General features: G+C 36.7%; 1 protein-coding gene across 8 annotated transcripts in view; it reads right to left on the reverse strand.

Moving 5' to 3' along the window:
* The window catches only part of ppp1r9a (protein phosphatase 1 regulatory subunit 9A), a 66,131-nt gene that overhangs the window by 6,029 nt on the left and 42,244 nt on the right, over nucleotides 1–17,858 (reverse strand). For 4 of the 8 annotated variants that reach the window (XM_015376483.1, XM_015376485.1, XM_015376482.1 and 1 more), the window contains exons 6-16: nucleotides 15,915–16,050; nucleotides 12,560–12,709; nucleotides 11,612–11,665; nucleotides 8,614–8,843; nucleotides 6,881–6,977; nucleotides 5,931–6,066; nucleotides 3,553–3,632; nucleotides 2,900–2,984; nucleotides 2,729–2,780; nucleotides 1,711–1,762; nucleotides 1,429–1,473 (exon numbers count right to left, since the gene is read on the reverse strand). In XM_015376483.1, coding sequence (XP_015231969.1) covers nucleotides 1,429–1,473; nucleotides 1,711–1,762; nucleotides 2,729–2,780; nucleotides 2,900–2,984; nucleotides 3,553–3,632; nucleotides 5,931–6,066; nucleotides 6,881–6,977; nucleotides 8,614–8,843; nucleotides 11,612–11,665; nucleotides 12,560–12,709; nucleotides 15,915–16,050 — 1,117 coding nt within the window. The remainder of the gene's footprint in view (nucleotides 1–1,428; nucleotides 1,474–1,710; nucleotides 1,763–2,728; nucleotides 2,781–2,899; nucleotides 2,985–3,552; nucleotides 3,633–5,930; nucleotides 6,067–6,880; nucleotides 6,978–8,613; nucleotides 8,844–11,611; nucleotides 11,666–12,559; nucleotides 12,710–15,914; nucleotides 16,051–17,858) is intronic. The other 4 variants (XM_015376489.1, XM_015376484.1, XM_015376487.1 and 1 more) reach the window with 2 other exon arrangements.

The following is a 17,858-nucleotide window of genomic DNA, read 5'->3' on the forward strand; positions in this document are numbered from 1 at the left end:
ATGTTTGATTGTCTGTCAGAATGATTAATGCGTTTTCTAATAATTTAAAGCAGCTACATGGAGCGAACTTAGAAAAAGCCATAGACATAAAATCCTCAGATACTGGATTTAAACACAAATTATAGATGTGATTACACTAGATAAACTTAGATGCTTTCCAGCTCCTCAGGCCTCACTACTGAATTCAAACCCTTTGAACTTTTACACACTTTGTCGCATCACAAATTCTGTCTATTATTTTTTAGATCAACACAAGGTAATGCAAGATTAGAAAGTGGGAGATAAATTACTTTATGATTTAATTATGTTTATTTTTTTTAGTTTATTCATATACAGGCCTCAACACTTATATATTAGAAATATAAGTGAATGATGGCTATTCATCTGCCAACAGAACAATTAAAATATACCCATGTGATAGATGGCCTAGTCAAAGTTTATGGCAGAATGCAATTAAAAATGCATTTAAAATGTTTTTCCATCCCATCTGACTCAGCTTCAGCTATTTGTGACAGATTTGCAAAGCTGAGAAAGTTGTATCCTGAAAGTTGATTTAGACTTGGGATACGTGAATCCACAAAATCATTCAAGGCCTGAAATTGTTTTTTTGTTTTATGAAAAAAAAAGGAAATATGAAAACTATTAATTAATTAGGGTTGGTCTGTCACATACAATTTAAGTCCTATACACTGAGTTTGTGGTTACATTACAAAGTGAGGAAAAGTTCAAGAAGTATCAATAAATGTGCAAATTCCAATAAATGTACAAATCGATCAAATTATACCTTAGATTCCAAGATCTCTTCTTTAATTTTTTAGACAAGAGCTGCTTTAAAAAAAAAAAAAACAACTAATAAAAATAAAGAAGTGTAGACAACATAATGGATCATCAGATGAAGCCTGAGTAACTGTTTCAAATTTTCATTCAGATTTTTTCATGGTAGAATTGATATTACTCCTAAATGTAAAGCAGATATCAAAGTCTGTCAAGACCAAAAGCAATAAAAGATTTTGTCTTTAGCAGCTTAGAGGGATTATTTGAGCCTTGGCAGAGTTTGAGCTAAAAGTCAGACTAATCTCGCAGGCTCAGACTCTCAGGCTCAGTAAGTCAAATCTTCACCTAAAAGCATCTAATATGCACATCAGTTCCTCTGTGATTTATGTACACTCATCTTTAGATAAGCTTGTTCTCAGAGAGAAAAGAGATTGCTCACAATCAAAAGGTAATCTCATTTCTAATAGTACGTTAATCACATTGGATAGAAGTAGTTTAGCTGCAAGACCTATTCTGCAAAAAATGCATTAGATGGATAATAAGTAACAGTGTTTGCAGCTACTGGTGTATTTATGGTTTAAGGCATGGTTCATTTCAAATTTACCCCACAGAGAGTTATTATTATCATTCATGTTTAAGGGAAAAATACAGTACCACATAATATGAATAGGAGAAGAACTGGGGCCAAGAAAGGGAGCTCTGTTTAACAGAAATAAAACACGGTGTCAAAGCACAAAACAATAAAATACCAATAGTACAATAAGCTGTTTGGAATTTAGCTTTCAAACAAACAAAACCATGTTTTTTAAGTCACTAAAGCAGTATCTTCTTCCTAAATGTATATTTTCCCAAATGAAAAATATTTCTGTAATGTTTTTTGTGCAGAAGCCACAAAGAGATTTGTCTTTTCCGCAGCAAGGAGGACGTCAAGTTTACCTTAGCCTTTGGATCATCCTTTGCACTGCTCTCTGCTGGCAGCTCAGCAGAACTGAGAGAGACAGGAAAATGGAAAATGACAGAAATCATCAGACACACATTCATATATTCATCATAGATCAATAATGATTTTGGTAAGTATGACTAAAAGACTTGCTAAACATCAGACCAAACTAAACTTTGATAGACAGGAAGCAGAACATATTGAGAAATAATGATGCTATTTTGGGTTTAATTTCCAGCTATGTTTTTCTTTCTTTATTTAGTGTTTTGCAGCCAAATTATGCAATGAAATGTAAAAAATATTAGTATGTTAGGGCTTTTTGCAAATTCTAGAAAGCTTTTAATTTGTAGGAATTGTGTTATAATCAGAATTAAGCTGAGATGAAACTAGCAGAATTTGAATATGTCTGTATTTGGACTGAGCTGTTATCAAATATTTTATAAATTTTTAAATGGAATTGGAATTTTTCTCTCATAATAAATAAACCAAACAAAAAAACAAAATAATTTAATGGTGATTTATTAATTTATTCATATATAAATATAATACAGCTGTTCCCTAACCTAAGAACATGGGATGTGAAGAAATAAACAAAACCAAATTCTATATGCCAACAAGTATTTTTACATTTTGATGTTTAGATTTAAAATATTAAAGTTATATTAATAAAGCAGAGGTATAGGCTGATTTATGCATGTCAGGCAGCGGTGAGCTTTATGCAAACCAGCTGATAAGGAGAGATCGTCAGGATTTTCCTTTAGTGTAATTATTCAATCATGTCAACAAGATTTTGGTAGTATTACGGCCCTTAGGGTTGCATTGGGCGATTTTTTAATTTTGAAAAATGCCTACGCTCTCCTCTTGCCTTTTGTTTAAGTTCCTGTTGCCTTTTATCTGCTAATGATTCAGTTCCTTTTCCTTATTAGTTCTTCTTCTATCTGTACCCTTTGATTTCTGTGAGACTTCATGATAATAAGCATATAAAGAAGCAGCCTTATTGTTTGTGTTTTTTACCCAAGTTCCTCCAGTTTTTGCGTTGAGCTTGACATTAAAACAGATTGAGCTCCTGCAAAAAAAAAAAAAAAAAATCATTAACAACATTAATATTAATCCAACAGGGTGGAGTGTATCAGCAGATGTGCTGCAGTTTGATGCATTTTAACTTTAAATTGTAGGTGTACCAACCAAGTGGTGTTTTTCTGGGGGACCCCTCTGCACTGGTCCAAACTGATCCAGAGGTTTGGGAGGGGCTTGCATGTGCCTCAGAGATCTAAGGACCCACCGATAAAGACAGAAGAGGGTCATTTAAAAAAAAAAGGCAAAGACTAGAGAGAAGCACAGTCTGATGTGAACAACTAGAGCTCCACACTGATATGACAGAAATCCCCTGACATACTTTCATCTCCGATTCCTTGTCCTCTTTTTGTTTTTTCTCCACTAAGGCGCCTTTGCTACTGTTTTCTTGCCAGTTCTCATCTCGATTTGTTCCTCTAATCTGGAGATTTTCTTGCTCTAGCCGAGCTAAGAGACAGCTTCAGCCACATGAGAGCTGAGCATCCAGAAATCTCCCCTAGTGCTGATGTTTTTATCACGCTGGGCAGGACAGGACGCCATGACAGCATCACATACTTTATTAGAGCGACACATTTACTCACAGCAATTATTCTGTTAAAAGAATAAAGCAGAACGGACAGAGGGTAAAGAGCAGCAAAATGGAAACAGTCGCACTGATTTGACACTTTTGAGTGGATCGTCCACTAGATGTCATTGGGATTAAACTCCTGCTGGTTAAAATGACAAAGATAAAGATGGAGATCAGTGTGTTTATTTATACAAACCTGTCCTTCTGGAAAGCCGACACCATCTCCTGAGCAGTCTGTCTTTATGCTGGATGAGTGCTTTACTTCTGCAGAAGAAACTGAAATAAAAAAAAGGGATTTTCTAATAAAAGTTTTCTATCAGTTTGAGGGATTGTTGACACTGCAGTTGTGGAAAACTTGACTTTACCTGTATTATTTATTCATCAAATAATACATCAGCCACCTTAAACTAAAAATTCTCCTTGTTTTTTTTTGGGATTTCAATTCTTTATTAAGGTGCTAACAGACATTAGCACTTATTTTACTTTCTATCATATCCTAGCGGTATCCATCAACTCTCTGCAGAATAAACTGTACGTTTGAAATCGGCTCTGATCCGATCACTCTAACCCCATTGGACGCGCCGCCTCTTCGAGCCGGCTCTGTTCCGATGGATGAAGCGAAGCTGAAAACAAAGCTGAACGGATAGATGTGCTTGAACATGGATTACATGTTTGTTTTGGTCTGCAGAAGTTTTAAGGGGAGAATTTAGGTCAGGGGCGCAAGTGTGTCTATGGTTTATTTAAAACTGAAGCCAAATGTGTGTGAGTGTGTGTGTTTGTGTGAATAGTCCGACCACTCAAGATGGAGATTTGTGATTTAAAATCTGCTAAATCAAGCAAGAGAAGTCGCTACACTAGCAATATAGTGAGTCAGTTACAGTTTAACTAAAAAAAAAAAAAATAATCAAATCCCACTTTCTCCACATTTGATTCGACATTATATAATCTGGGCAATCTGGCTGGTACACAAATTAAAAGGTGGATAAAAATAAGAAATTAAGCAGTTGGAAAACTCTGATAGAGTTACTATTCATATTCTTAAACTATGACTTTAAGTACCTCTAGCAGTCCATCTTGCTTAGAGTCTATTAAGGCATCAGATCCAGACTTGACCTTTGACCCAAAGATCTTCTAGCTTTTCCTTTCCAAATGTATCTTTAGAAAATGTGGCTGGAAGTTTGTAATAGGGTCACAAAAGAAATTCCCTGACAATGCTTTTAAAGATTACATCCAACACTGCAAAAACGATCTAGAAATAAGTAAAAATGTCTTAAATTAAGTGTATTTCCCCTTAATTATAGCAGGTGAATAAGATGATTTGCCAATAGAATGAGTAGTTTTGCTCTTAAAATATGATAATCAGATAATATGCAATTGAAATAAGACAATGCAATTGTTTTTTCTTATTTTAAATGTAAATTGTCTTGTTCCATTGGCAAACTGTCTCACCTACCACCCAAATTCAAGAAAAAATGCACTTATTATAGAAAAAATTACTTATTTAGATTTAAATTTTTTGCAGTGAAGCCTGAAGCATTTCTTTTGAGACCACTTTTTATTCACACCTATGTAAACTGAACCAGATTCATTCTGAATGCTCTTTAGGGCACAGCAAAGAGGAGGAGAGGAAAAAGAACACTAAAGAAAGTATTTCCTGTAAAGGTTTTGCTCATATATGCAAAACCTTTTTAGCAGCTGTCTGTTTTTTTTTTTTCAGCTGAACTGCTGATGAACTTTAAAGCCCAAATTATTCATAAACAAGGCAGATTCAAATAGTAAAATAATAATTAATCCTTTAATTTGACCCAAATGTTTCCTCTGACTGGAAGTGGTATTAAAATGTTTAAGCAGCTCAGCCAAAGTCCAAACTTTATTCTGATAGAGAATCAGTATAGAAAGCAAAACAGTAGGGGTTTTGAGCTTATCACCAAAAATAAATACCAGCAGAAACACACTAAAAGCTGCTCAGCTGATATAAGGAACACCCGATTGTTTTAAGTGATCATTAGTAAAGGTATAAAACATTTTGGATGCAATATTTTTAATTAAGATTTGAACAAATGCTTTTTTCTTGCATTAAATTCATTTTTTATTGAAGAGATACATGTCTCATTCGCTGTTAGAAAGAAACTTATTGGTAAATCTAATCAACTTTGGTTTTGGTCAGAAGTACAGTAGGAATCACTTTGGGTTTAACTCTATATAACATTAAAATTGGAAAAGGTTTGAAAATAATTAATCAGAATTTATATACATTTCACTGTTTTGTTTTTTCTTTGTTTTGGCATTAGTAGAGGTATCCTGCTAGGATAAACTTTCAGCAAACTATGTCCAAACTAATTCACATTTGAGCTGCATTTTATAGATGTGATGCAGAAATGTAAGCTTTGTGTTAAAAAGCTGTCAATCGTTGGAAGGGTGAACTAATCAAAAATCTCAATCAATGTTCTAAAATCCTTGAGAAGTGCCGCTCCTTTGCAGCAAAGCACTGTTTATTTCATGCTCTCACACAAACAACAGGTAAAAATGTGATCGCTGGGACAGAAATCCCATTAAACTGAGGCAGAAACCAACCTGTAGGTAGAGCTGCCGCTCCGCTGCGGATATGCTGCTGAGCGCTGAGCCTCTCAGAGCCGTTGCTGTTGTTGTTGTTGACCTGGATGCCATTCTGCTTCATCAGCTGCATTAACTCGGACTCCAACGCTGCAATCTGTCGGAGGGAAGCACCGATCAATGTTAATGATATGCGGGGCATCTGCCTTTCAAAACGCCGTCCTTAAAGCTCCGAAACGAAAAACGTAAAGGGAGGATTGTTACGCAGTTTTTTTTTTAGCTGCAAAGGGTCAATCTTTTTAATCTAGTTGAAAAGATTGAAAGTATGTAGTTTTTCAAAACAATTCTGCATTTGCACTTATCACCTGCAGTTTTAGTCAGTATTTGAAGTATAGATATAAAGTATACGTATGTATTTATAAAGAGTGTGGCCTCTAATTATGTAGGCTGAAAAAAGAAAAAGAAACTGTGGAAAATGTACGGATGGATAGAGAGACTAATGGCAGAAAACAAAAGACGGATAGATATTGATAGTTTACAATGCTCTACAGTAGGACAATAGGGACCTGTATTCAGTGTTCAGACTAATGACAGGGGGGCATTCAGGGTGACTGTCCATTCAGCTGTGAAGAGAACAAAAGAGACAAAAAAAGGAGGGGAGGGGCCCCTACACACTATTGTAGCAGGAATATTTATTTTAACGTGATGATGTTACATGGTTTGCAACTGATTCGGCTGCAGTGACATAACTAGACTACAGAGCCTTCCATTAACTGTACGCCATCTTTTCAACGCCCTCACAGTGGTGATGAAAATCTGCTGTGACTCATCACTTTTCAATTATTCATGCACACAAACGGCCATGCTGCGCGGTTTGTTGTATTAAAATTCAGAAGGAGCGTTTGTTTCTGAGCTAAACCAAGCCGAGCCGACTGAGATGAGAAACAGACAGATGAAGATAGTCGTGTTACCCTAACTTGTAGTCCCTGGATCTCAGCCAGGTGAGCTTTCTCAGCCTCCTCCAGCCGCCTCCTCTCTGCATCTTCCTTCTGGATGAACTCCACCTCTCTGGAAGAACAACAAGTAGCTCAGATAGCAAGGTGTCCAGTTGCTGTGAAAAATGAAAACCTTTTAAAGAGTTTATGCTCTCTGCAGCAGTGATGCTGTTGTTTACAGCAGTGCACAACAAATAAAATGATTTAATTGCCCTTTTTCTCCTATTAAATTTGCCTTTTGGTCTAAGAACTCTGCCCTGCAGCTTTCTCTTCTGGAATGGTACGGGGGTTTTGTTTCATCAATTTGCTTCCATTTCGCCTGCAGGGGCCCGGGCCAATTAGAGTCTATCAGAGTGGCTCTGAGCAGTAGAGGTTCTGATGGGACTGACTGAAGGAATTACAGAACAGAAGCACAGAGAGGCTGAGTGCATTAGACGCAAAACCTGGTTCTTACTGCACAAGTGGAACTAAAAGGACTTTGTGCAGCTTTTAGGTCTAGAGTTGCTCATTTTGACACAAAAGAAATCTAATATTCTTAAAACAAGCATTTTGTTTAGACTATTTCAGGTAGTTGAGTTCAAAAATAAGCAGCTTAAAATGCTTCAACAGGAGTCAGGATCTAAATGAGTTTCTCTGCAAAACATAAAACAACTTTGGCATTTAAGGTTACCAAATCCAACCTGTGTTTTAAATTGTTTTCATAGCAGATAAAGATGGATAAATTAAGACTAAGTTGGAGTTCTATGATGCTTTTATACTTTTTGAAAGCATTAAAACATTAGCAGATGCAATGCTTTGTTTGGGGATTTGAACAATCTCAGATAATGCTGTGTTTAGCAGCTGCAGGTTAAGTTTAAAACCTAGAAAAGGCCATAAAAACACAGCAGCCCATCCTGATTATTTATTTAATTCTGTTTAAGATAAAAAGCATCAACATCTGGCTTCGCCACATCCAACAACTGGATACCGAAGGCTAGAATTTCAAAATGAACTTGTTCAAAGATAACTGATGCATGGAAATAACAATCAATGTCATGAAGAAATCTTTTATAAAATTGAGTAACCAATTTGTATACCGTACCTTATTAGCTTTTAATTTGGAACTTTATTTTTTTTTATATCTCTAATTACCTTATTTTTATCCTTGTTTTTGAAGCTCCATGAAAACCTAGAATTTTCCATTAAAAAGCTTTTGAGTTATTTAGTGCTAAATAAAGTAAATTTCCATTTTATAAAGCAATGACTCATAGTATGTCATCCCAAGGCACTTTACAAAGACAATTTAATCAAATCATATAGAAAGTTTGTTTAAAGTTTTCCATCTAACAAGAAACCAGCTGCCTGCTTCAAGTCACTGACTGTGCAGGATTTACTCCTCCAGGATGAGCATGTGGTGACAGTAGTCATTAGCTTGCATTGGGTCGTTAACTCTGCAGCAATCCCTCACATATACTGTAGACTATGCCTGCAGCGACAGTGGAGAGGAAAAACTCAATTTTAACAGGAAGAACCAGGCTCAATGTGAGCATCCTTCTGCTGAAGCCGAATAGGTTCAAGCAGACAGAAGCAGAGATACAAAAGGACCATAGACTGATCCATAAATACCTCTAATATAAATAAATCACTCTAATCTAAGCTTAATTCTATTTGATTCTACGCAAAAATTTAGTTAAGAAGCATGATAAACAGTTTCCACCATGCTGACTCACTTCTGCTGGAAGTCCTTAATGAGTTTCTTGGCCTTGCTGTATTTCTTCTCCAGAGTCTGGTACTGGGCCTGGGCCTCCTTCAGATGCTCGTTGACGGTGTGGCAGAGAGTCTGGGCCTCGATCCAGTAGCTCTCCAGCTTCAACATCCTCTCCTTGTTCTCCTCAATGCTCGCCTTCAGCTGGCTCTTCTCCTTCTCCCAGCGTTGCTTCTCCTTCTCAACGGAGGCCAACTATTAGGAGGCAAAAATGGCATTATTCAACGCAATATGAACCATGTGTTTAAACAGGCATTTATAAGGTTGTTTTGTTTTTGTTTGCTTTTTCAAGGGGGGGAGCTGTGAAAACTGCAATGATGCTTTTCATATTTCATAGTGTTGCATAAGTGTCTCCCTATAAAAGAAAAAAGTTCAATATTTCTGCAACGATGCAAAATCATTACATTTTAAAAGGGCAAATAAAATATAGAGGGATAAAGAGATCAAACAATTTGAAGTAGGTCAAAATCTGCCTTTTTTACTGTTTTTCTGTAGCAGTAATTCCAAACAGTCTTTTACTGTTATATGGATGAGAATCCTTTGTACGAAACCATTTGGTACAACTGACTGCTGGAACCAAAGAAACAGACTTTCTTCTTTGCATAAAACAGCATTCTAAAGGGAATACATAAAATGAAACTACTGAAAACTGATGGATGAGGAGATAAAGTTCCTGCTTTATTGATGACTAAGATCTCTAGTGGAGTCAAGTCAGGCTAAGAAATCAATCTTTTTGTTGTACATCTTCGGTATGTTAATAAATCTTTCTATTAAAATGAATCCAAAAACGCCTGTCCCTAAATGTTATTTCCACATGTCATTTGATAATTTGGTAAGGCAAGAAACAATTAATGATTTGGATTGTTACCATCAAACTAAACCAACTGTAAATGAACTCATATAGTTCAACTGGGGGCAACAATGTCTACAGCAAGGTTTTGAAGGCCAAGGACCCCCAAATTGATGCCGAGATGAAGCGGGGACCCCTAATTATATATTGTATGAAATTGTGTTATATCAAACTGGTCCAATACTCACTCTATTACAACTGGTTTCATATAACGAAAGTAATTTCGCCCTGGGATTATTGAAGTACTTGTAAATCTGATTCTGATTCCTGGTTGTTGGGACAGGTGTTGTGAATGAAACAGTCCCCAGCTTGAAAGAACTCCTGTGTGTCGCTGAATGTGTGCATTGATGACTGAAAGACATCTTCTGCCTCCATTTATCTGTTTACTTCAGTGTTTTGAATTCATGTTAATGTATATTTAAAGTGTTTTGAGTGATTATGACCAGACAGGGGAAACTATCAGCTTCATCTATTTACTGTTGCTATGCTATACTTAACCTCTGCATGGCTAATATTAAGTATTGTGGGATGCAGATCATCAGCTGCAAAAACGTGTGTGATGCAAACTTCAAAACATTCAAACACAACATACAAATGCTAGAAAAAAGCTGCAAACAAAAAATGCTGCAATGCATTAAATAGAAGAAAAGACCTAAAATTGACAATGCAAACAAAAAATGTTGTAACGACAGGAAAAAAAGGATGCAAATAGTAAAAACAGCAGCAAATTTGATCCACAGACGGGAAATACTCCAGACCACTAGTAGGAACGAAACAAAGAACAAACATGTTACTATACTATGCTGTTTTTCTGTAATTCTAAGCTTGTCTTCCAGTTTGTACAGAATCTCTGGTCCGATACGGTTTTTTCTTTGTTCGACTCCCTCTAGTGGTCTGGGGGACTGCCCTTTGTGGAACGAGTTTTCTGCTGTTTTTACAATTTGCATAATTTATATCTGTGGTTGCAGCATTTTGTTCGTAGTTGGAGCATTTTTTGTTTGCAGCGCTTATTCCATAGCATCTGTTTTAAATGTTTGTATGTTTTGAAGTTTGCATCACATGTGTTTTTGCAGCAGTTTTTGTAGATAGGTTCTGTTTTGTTTGCAGCATTTTTCTGTAGCATTCGTTTTTTTGTTATGTCTGTGTAAGTTTGTAACACACATGTTTTTGCAGCTTTTTCTTAGTTTTCTTGCATGTGTCGGCCACCGTAGGTTTCGGAGAAATTGTAGATTCTATTTAATGCTACCGGAATATTGGCGTATAAATGTACTATTCTGGCAACAAAGGCTTATTGTTGGTTGCTAGTTTGTCAGGTCTCCACAAGACTGCATTTCTTCACATTTCCGTCTCTTCCCTAAATATGTTGCCTCACAAATGTTTCTATTTTTTTCTATATGACATCCCATTAAAACTGCAGACTGTTATCACTACTCTCTGGCTGAGTACTGCTCCTGTTCTGCACTGATGCCCTAATCCAATGTTCTGTAAGTAACATCACTGATCTTCGGGAATTTACGGTAGTCTTCTTCTGACTTTCTTCTGACCTATTATACGCCTTAAGACACGATAATTAACAAAACTTTTAGAACTGCAAGCCTAAACACAATTAAAAGGAAAAAAAGTTTTTAATCTGTATAAAGTTTCTAGAGGTGACAAAAAGACAAATGTGGAACGACTTATATCTGGGAAAGAATCGGACCTGAGAGCTCAAATGGCACCATTTATTCTTAATGGTAAAATGGCGCCATCATTGAACTCTAATAGGCTTTTCAGGCACCACTTAATTCGATCATTTCAGCTTCCACCTCATTAATCCAGGAATTACTGAAATTAATTTACATAAATGCATAGGATGAAACCTTCAGATGGGTAGCAAAAAAATACATGCACACTAAAAGGGAGAAGTGAATTCAGGATAAATGGGCCATCTTATCACACTTATGCAAAAGGGAGGTTTGAAAGCAACAAATAAAAAGAGAGGATGGCTGAAAAACAGGGTGGTACAATCACAGGAATAGGGGTTCATTTGGAAAGCAGGGGCCTATAGTAACCTGCAGTTTTCACTCATAAATCAAAAAAAAAAAAAAAACCTGCAGAGGTTTCAGTCTCTTACCTTGTTCTTCAGCTTCTGGATCTCAGCCTCAGTCACTGTATGCTTGATCTGGAGCTGCAGAGAGTCCAAACAGAGCAACAGTGAGAACAACAGAGAGGAAGGATGGCGGTCAGAGGAGAATCAAACGCATGGCTGTGCAGGCTCTCTATTGTTGATCCGGTGTGAGTGGCAGAGGCGGCCGACCCTGTCCTGCCCTCTGCTGCCTCCCAACTTTGACTTTGACGTTTACTCCCAGAGGAAAGCAAAGGAAAAAAGACACACAAAAAAAGATAGGGATGCATTTAAAGTGGAGGGATCTTTAAAGTCCTTCAAAGTCATCACCTATAAATGTTTAACACATTTGATGGGCACCGAGATTAAGACTGAGGAGGAAGCAAAGTTGACAGTTAAATAATGAGGGAGCTTGAATAAAATCAGGAATAAAGTATGAGGAGCACGTTAAAAATATTTAACAGGCTGAGATAAAAGCGCTGCAACTTAAGCTCAACAAAACCAATTATTACACTGCAGGAGTCGGTTAAAGATACTATAGAAAGAGGCAAGAAGACAGTATATAAACCTGGAGAACTGTGCATTTAAAGCCATTTGTTAAATGTGTTAAAACAGCTACTGTGGAACGCCGCACAGGGGAAAATGTGCCACAGCATTGGAGTGATCAATAAATATTAGCAGCCGCTCAGCTGTCTAAGAGTGCAAACCACCTGACCATGAATTAATGTTCCATTTTATCGCTGTGGTTTTTGAGTCAGCTTATATTTTAGAAACAAGTGTAAGATTCGGTTGCTTAATCTTACACTAGTCATAGTCTTTTAGCCGATTGCATTCAGTATAACAAGTGCATGAGAGCAATAACAGAGAATAAAATGGAATGGGTTTTGTCATTTCTTTAGTCCTCCCTCAGAGATCTTTATTTAACAGCATATCTGTACGTAAAGAAAGAGAGTTCACCTCTCTGAACTTCTGGTAGAGTTTTGTGGCATCTAACTCTGAAGGAGACAAGATGTCTTCGGTCTCGGGCAGATCGAACACCTCTATGCTCTTTTCATCACCCGCCGTTGTTCCCGTCTCCTCGTCATCTGTGGCATACTCCCCTGTCTGCTTTAAGAAAAAGGAAAAATCACTTTTGTCATCTACGCACAGCAAACTGCAGAAAATAATACGATTTAGACAAAGTAAGGTGAAGAGACCAGCATCCTGGTTTTTAACCATTTGAGGGAGCATTGTTGAATCTAAATCGGGGGAAGCAACCTTCACAAGTCAAAGTGTGGTTCTTGATCCCTATCCCACCAAATAAGCATATAACAGAATATAGTATATAACAGAGTATAACAGAGGATGCAAGTTTGACTTTTGGTAGGAAATCATGTTGGTTCTATAGGTTAACTAAAGAACTACTACTGTTTTTTTTCTCTTTTAGGCCTTCAGAAGAAAACATTAATACCCTCAGGAGTAGGCCTACTAATAATTAGTAACCCATTAGTATTAATGTATATAGATCATGCTGAACTGACATAAATCCAATTTCAGCTTTAAGTTTTTTTCTTTTTACACATGTACCAAAATTAGCTATGAAGGATGAAAGATTAACATGACCATAAATAGATAAAAAACAAACAGATTTATAAATAAAAATGTGTTAATTTGATAATGGAGGAAATATATTTTCATACTGTAGAAAGATCTGCTGAAAATAGATAAGTTTTGATTTCATGCAGTAAAAATGTGTTTAGTCTACTGTTTTTGACCTTTTTTGTTGTGATTTTCTCATATAAAAGTTCATATAAAAAGGAGTCAATATGCATATCAAACTGCCCACGGTCTACCTTAACATATGCATATAATCTACATGGAAATTCTTTATGTTTTTGAACATAAGGGAGTCATACAGGTAGTTATACTGATATTGACCTAAATCATGAATGCAATCCTCTATACTGTTTAGCAAACTGCTGAAATAGTAACATATCTAAAGATAGACAGCTAGAAGGAATGACCCTTTTGTTACATCTCTCTTGTCTCTAATTAAGCAAAAAGTCAAGCTGAAGATCAAACCTGCCATGATAAATCTGTCCTGCTGTAGCCTCTTTTTACATCACATCACAGAGGCACATTTATTGTAAAAATCTTCCAAAGCCACACTCAGCTGGGTTTTATTTTCACATGAGCTGTGCCTGCGTGTTACATAAGAGTTTAGCAGCGTGCTTTGATGCAGAAAAGGTTTGTAAAATAGTGTTAAGGCCTCTGGGACTTTAGTTTACGATTTGTCCGCATCTATATTCTTTACGTTTGTGAATGTTATGTAACTAATGTAATTGAGTTAAAAGGTAAAACTGATGAGTTCTGTGGTGGCAGCTTCTCTATTGGCTAAAATGCATCCCCTACGCCCCTCCCTAAATACCCTGAAGCCTCAGGAATGCTGGCATTGACTATCATGCATTAAATGTAAATAGAGGGATCGATTCAGTTCTTGGCTGAAGACCAACAGAGACTCAATTTTCTAATGATGTCACCCTGAATCTTAAAAAAAAATTCTACTATAAGCCACTCGTATACAGAAGGCTACTTGTTTTCCTCTGCCTTTCACTGTATCTGGTTTCATGATGTTAACCTGCATTTCCTCCATCTATCCCTCCATTCATATTAACAGAGGTCCGGCCTGCGCTGCCCAGCGATCAATGAACACGAAGGCTGCTTCCTCTAATAGGGAAGAATGAACTGGAAAAGCAGAAGCATCTTCAGAGACGATACTGCTGTTTAAAGGATGTTTGACATTAATCTTAATCATCATGAATGTTTGAGAGGGAATTTTCCTTTACTTTTTTATTAATTTGTTTTCTCACCTCTAAGCTGACAGTGATTTTTTAGTTATTTGTGTTTTTTTACTTTTTATAACTATTTATACCCTTTCAGATTTGATTACAAGTGATTAAATTAGGGCTTTCAACTAATTATTTTGCAAATCGATTAATCTGTTGATTCTTTTTTTGATTAATCAATTAATAATTGGATAGCAAAAGGTTCTTTAAAGAAGAGTTTTTGCTAAATTAAACTGGGTGAAACTAAAACTTTTCCACTTGAGGAGTTCTGGATAGAGCATATTGACATTTTATCTTAAATGCAAAATGTTTACATATTTCTTTTACAACTTTGGTATATTTGCTGCTCAAGTTGGGTTGTTCTGTCAGCTAAAGGCATGTTTTGCAGTCCCTATATTCCATTTAACGATCCATCAATTACTAAATTAGTGGATGATTATTTCATGAATTAATAGATTATTTTCATGAATTAAACAATCGATTAATCATGATTACTCCAATTATGAATAAAACCTTTTATCTACAATTATGAGAAACTGTATGTTGGTTTTTCACATAAAATCCCAAAAAGATTAATCATAATTTGTTCTTGTTTTAAGTTAACATACAAAGTTCCCCACAAATGCTTTGGTAAGGTACTTTAAATTGTATATTATCTTTCTTGCATTGATATTTCAATGCTAAATCTTTAATAAATTCCTGGGCTTGATCTTAATAACTGTTATTAAATGTTAAGCATGGAAACTACACATAAAGGAAGATATCCTGGGAGAAAACGTCTGATTCTGAACAGCATGGTAAGCCTTCTGCTAAGAGCCTAATTCGAGCTAGAGAAGCATTAAGAACACTTGGCAGGGTTGTAATTGCATCTTGCTATAATTACCAAAGTTCTAGAGTCAGCATTAACAGCCCAAAGACAGCGTTCTTAAAACAATATTTTCACCAGGAAATTGAAGATTTCACACTGCATGGGCAAAACGCCACCAAAGAAACATGGCTGAGTGAGACTGACCTCATATAGTGTTGGAGCCCATTTCTGTCCCAATGAATCTATGTTTCATTCAGATGTAAAGAGTATATAATTTAGAACCAAAGGTAAGAGGAGTTGGATGGCCAGGAACTCAGTGTCTGTCGGATTAAAACGTGTTGTGACTAAGCATCCAAAGAGATGCAGCTCTCAGAGCATCTTCTTATTCTGCATGGCTGTTAGAGAGCATGTTTTTCTATGTCGGCATCAAAAAGCTTACTGTCAGTCAGTTTTATTGAGCTAATAAGCGGATACTTCAAGTCAGCTGTCATGGGAATAAAGCTGATTAGCATAAAGCAACAGCTAGAAGCCTCGTTTTCCATTACACTGTCATTTACATGAATTGTGGGAGCATGTGAATTTAAAATAAACGGCCTTTCAGGGTCCAAAGGATGACTCACGTTCCTAAATACATGTGATGCTAACTTTATAGCATCCTGGGCAGTATTTATGCAAATACCTCATCGTCATCAGCGTCATAGTGGGCGTACTGCTGCTCCAGAAGCTCTCTCTGCCTTCTCTCCTGCTCCAGGGTCTGCTGGATGAGCGTGGCCACCTCACTCTGCTGACCTGGACGCTCTCGGCCAATCACAAAACTGCAGAGACAAGCGATGCTCATCTCAAAGAAACATCTGATAGCACATGTATAATGAAATAAAATATAACAACATTTTTTCTGGATGGAATGTTTGCTGTTTCCCTCAGAAATAGAAGAAATTTTCAAATAGAAATAAAAAAAACTGCAACAAAATATATTTTCTGCAGAGATTCTATTTCATCTTGATTATGTATGAATTTAGAGGAGAAAAAAAAGAGGAAAATTTTCCAGTTAACAATGGAATTAAACTCTGGAGGATCTCTGATGCTGCATTGTTCATGAATATCTAAGGAGATGGGCATATTGAGCACCTGCGTATTGGGTCATATTGTGTTTTTTGCACAGGGAGACAACAGCAGTAGTCAATGAGAGAGAGGGGAACGGAAGCCTGCAGCCACAAAGCAAAGACAGCGATATTTGCTGACGTATCAGGGCAGGGCTGGGAGAGTGGATGTGCATAATAATGTGCAAAGCCAGCCAGCACAGCAGGGCAGCCAGCTATTAGCCTGGCAGGGAATGAAATCAAAAAAAAAAAAAAAGAGCCTGTACTTCTGTAGGGAAGCAAAAAATATTATCAAATGTTAAGTGGAAATAAGGGCGACTGCCTAATCAGAGAAAAAGGGGACATTTTTCAAAACTTCTAGACTAATGTTCCTGAGCTTAAAGCTTGTGATTCTCCGCATGCATTCATTCTACAAATCAAAAGAAATCCAGTCCTACCTCCTTACAGCTAACATAATAGTCCAATAATTAAAGCAAATCTTTAATCCAGCAGGGTACAAGTATCAGTGTGCATGTGTGACTAAGATCCAATCTGTGATTATAAGAGTGGGAAAAATAAAAAGTGCCTTAAAAAGGATTCAAGATAGGAGCCAATCAAGAGAATTCATTTCCTCTGAGCTTGTTCAGATATTTCTAGAGGCCAGTAAGAAAGGGCTTACCCTCCAGCAGAGAGGCATAATTGATCTACATGTAAAGGAACAACTGAAGGACAGGAGGGAAAAAAAAAAAAATCGACTGAGGGATAGAAAGGCACTGGAATAGTGAGGTCTTATTCTGCACAAGGACTGTGCAGCGGGGGACATCGGAGGAGTAGATGACCTGGAAACAGTCAATCTCCACATGTAAGAGGAGTTTGTCTTGGTTTATGGCTGCCTCCTACTGCTCTCAGACAGCCACACAGGGTGCTGGATCAGCTGAACCGCACAAACTGTCAGAAATGATTTATTTCTGCACTCTGGTTCATACAAGGGGGCCTCTTACAAAAAAAACCCAAAAACAATAAATTAGCAGAATGGATTCTTTTGTCTGTAGACATGTTTATTACCCACTGGATGAAGTTTGCTTTGTTTTACATTTAACAGCAGTAGCTAGAAATCATGCTAAAGATCAGCTATCATATTCAGGCCCATACATGGATTACATCTTTTGTTTAAACTGCTGCTGTGCAGAATGTGTAGTGCTGTCAGCAGTGGTTCTTGACACATATTTTACTCTGGATACTTGGGACCAGATCTGGGTTTTGATCACAGCATTTTTTAACATTCATGACAGAGACCCACTCAACCAAACCTCCACTTCCTGCTGTTGGTTCAGTCTCTGACTTTATGCCTGATGTCCACTCGGGAATAAAACTATTCAAACGCACCTTAGATATCAGCTTATAAAACTTGTAAAACTAGAGTTATATTTATTGATGTAGAATATTACAAAAGGTAACTCTGTTTTCAAGGCAAAAAGCTGGTATAAGTATATATACGCAGATGTTTTCAAGTTTTTATTATTACTATTATTCCTGTTATTCTA

Source organism: Cyprinodon variegatus, unplaced genomic scaffold (genome assembly GCF_000732505.1).
Source record: "Cyprinodon variegatus isolate N-32 unplaced genomic scaffold, C_variegatus-1.0 Scaffold135, whole genome shotgun sequence".
Lineage (NCBI taxonomy): Eukaryota > Metazoa > Chordata > Actinopteri > Cyprinodontiformes > Cyprinodontidae > Cyprinodon > Cyprinodon variegatus.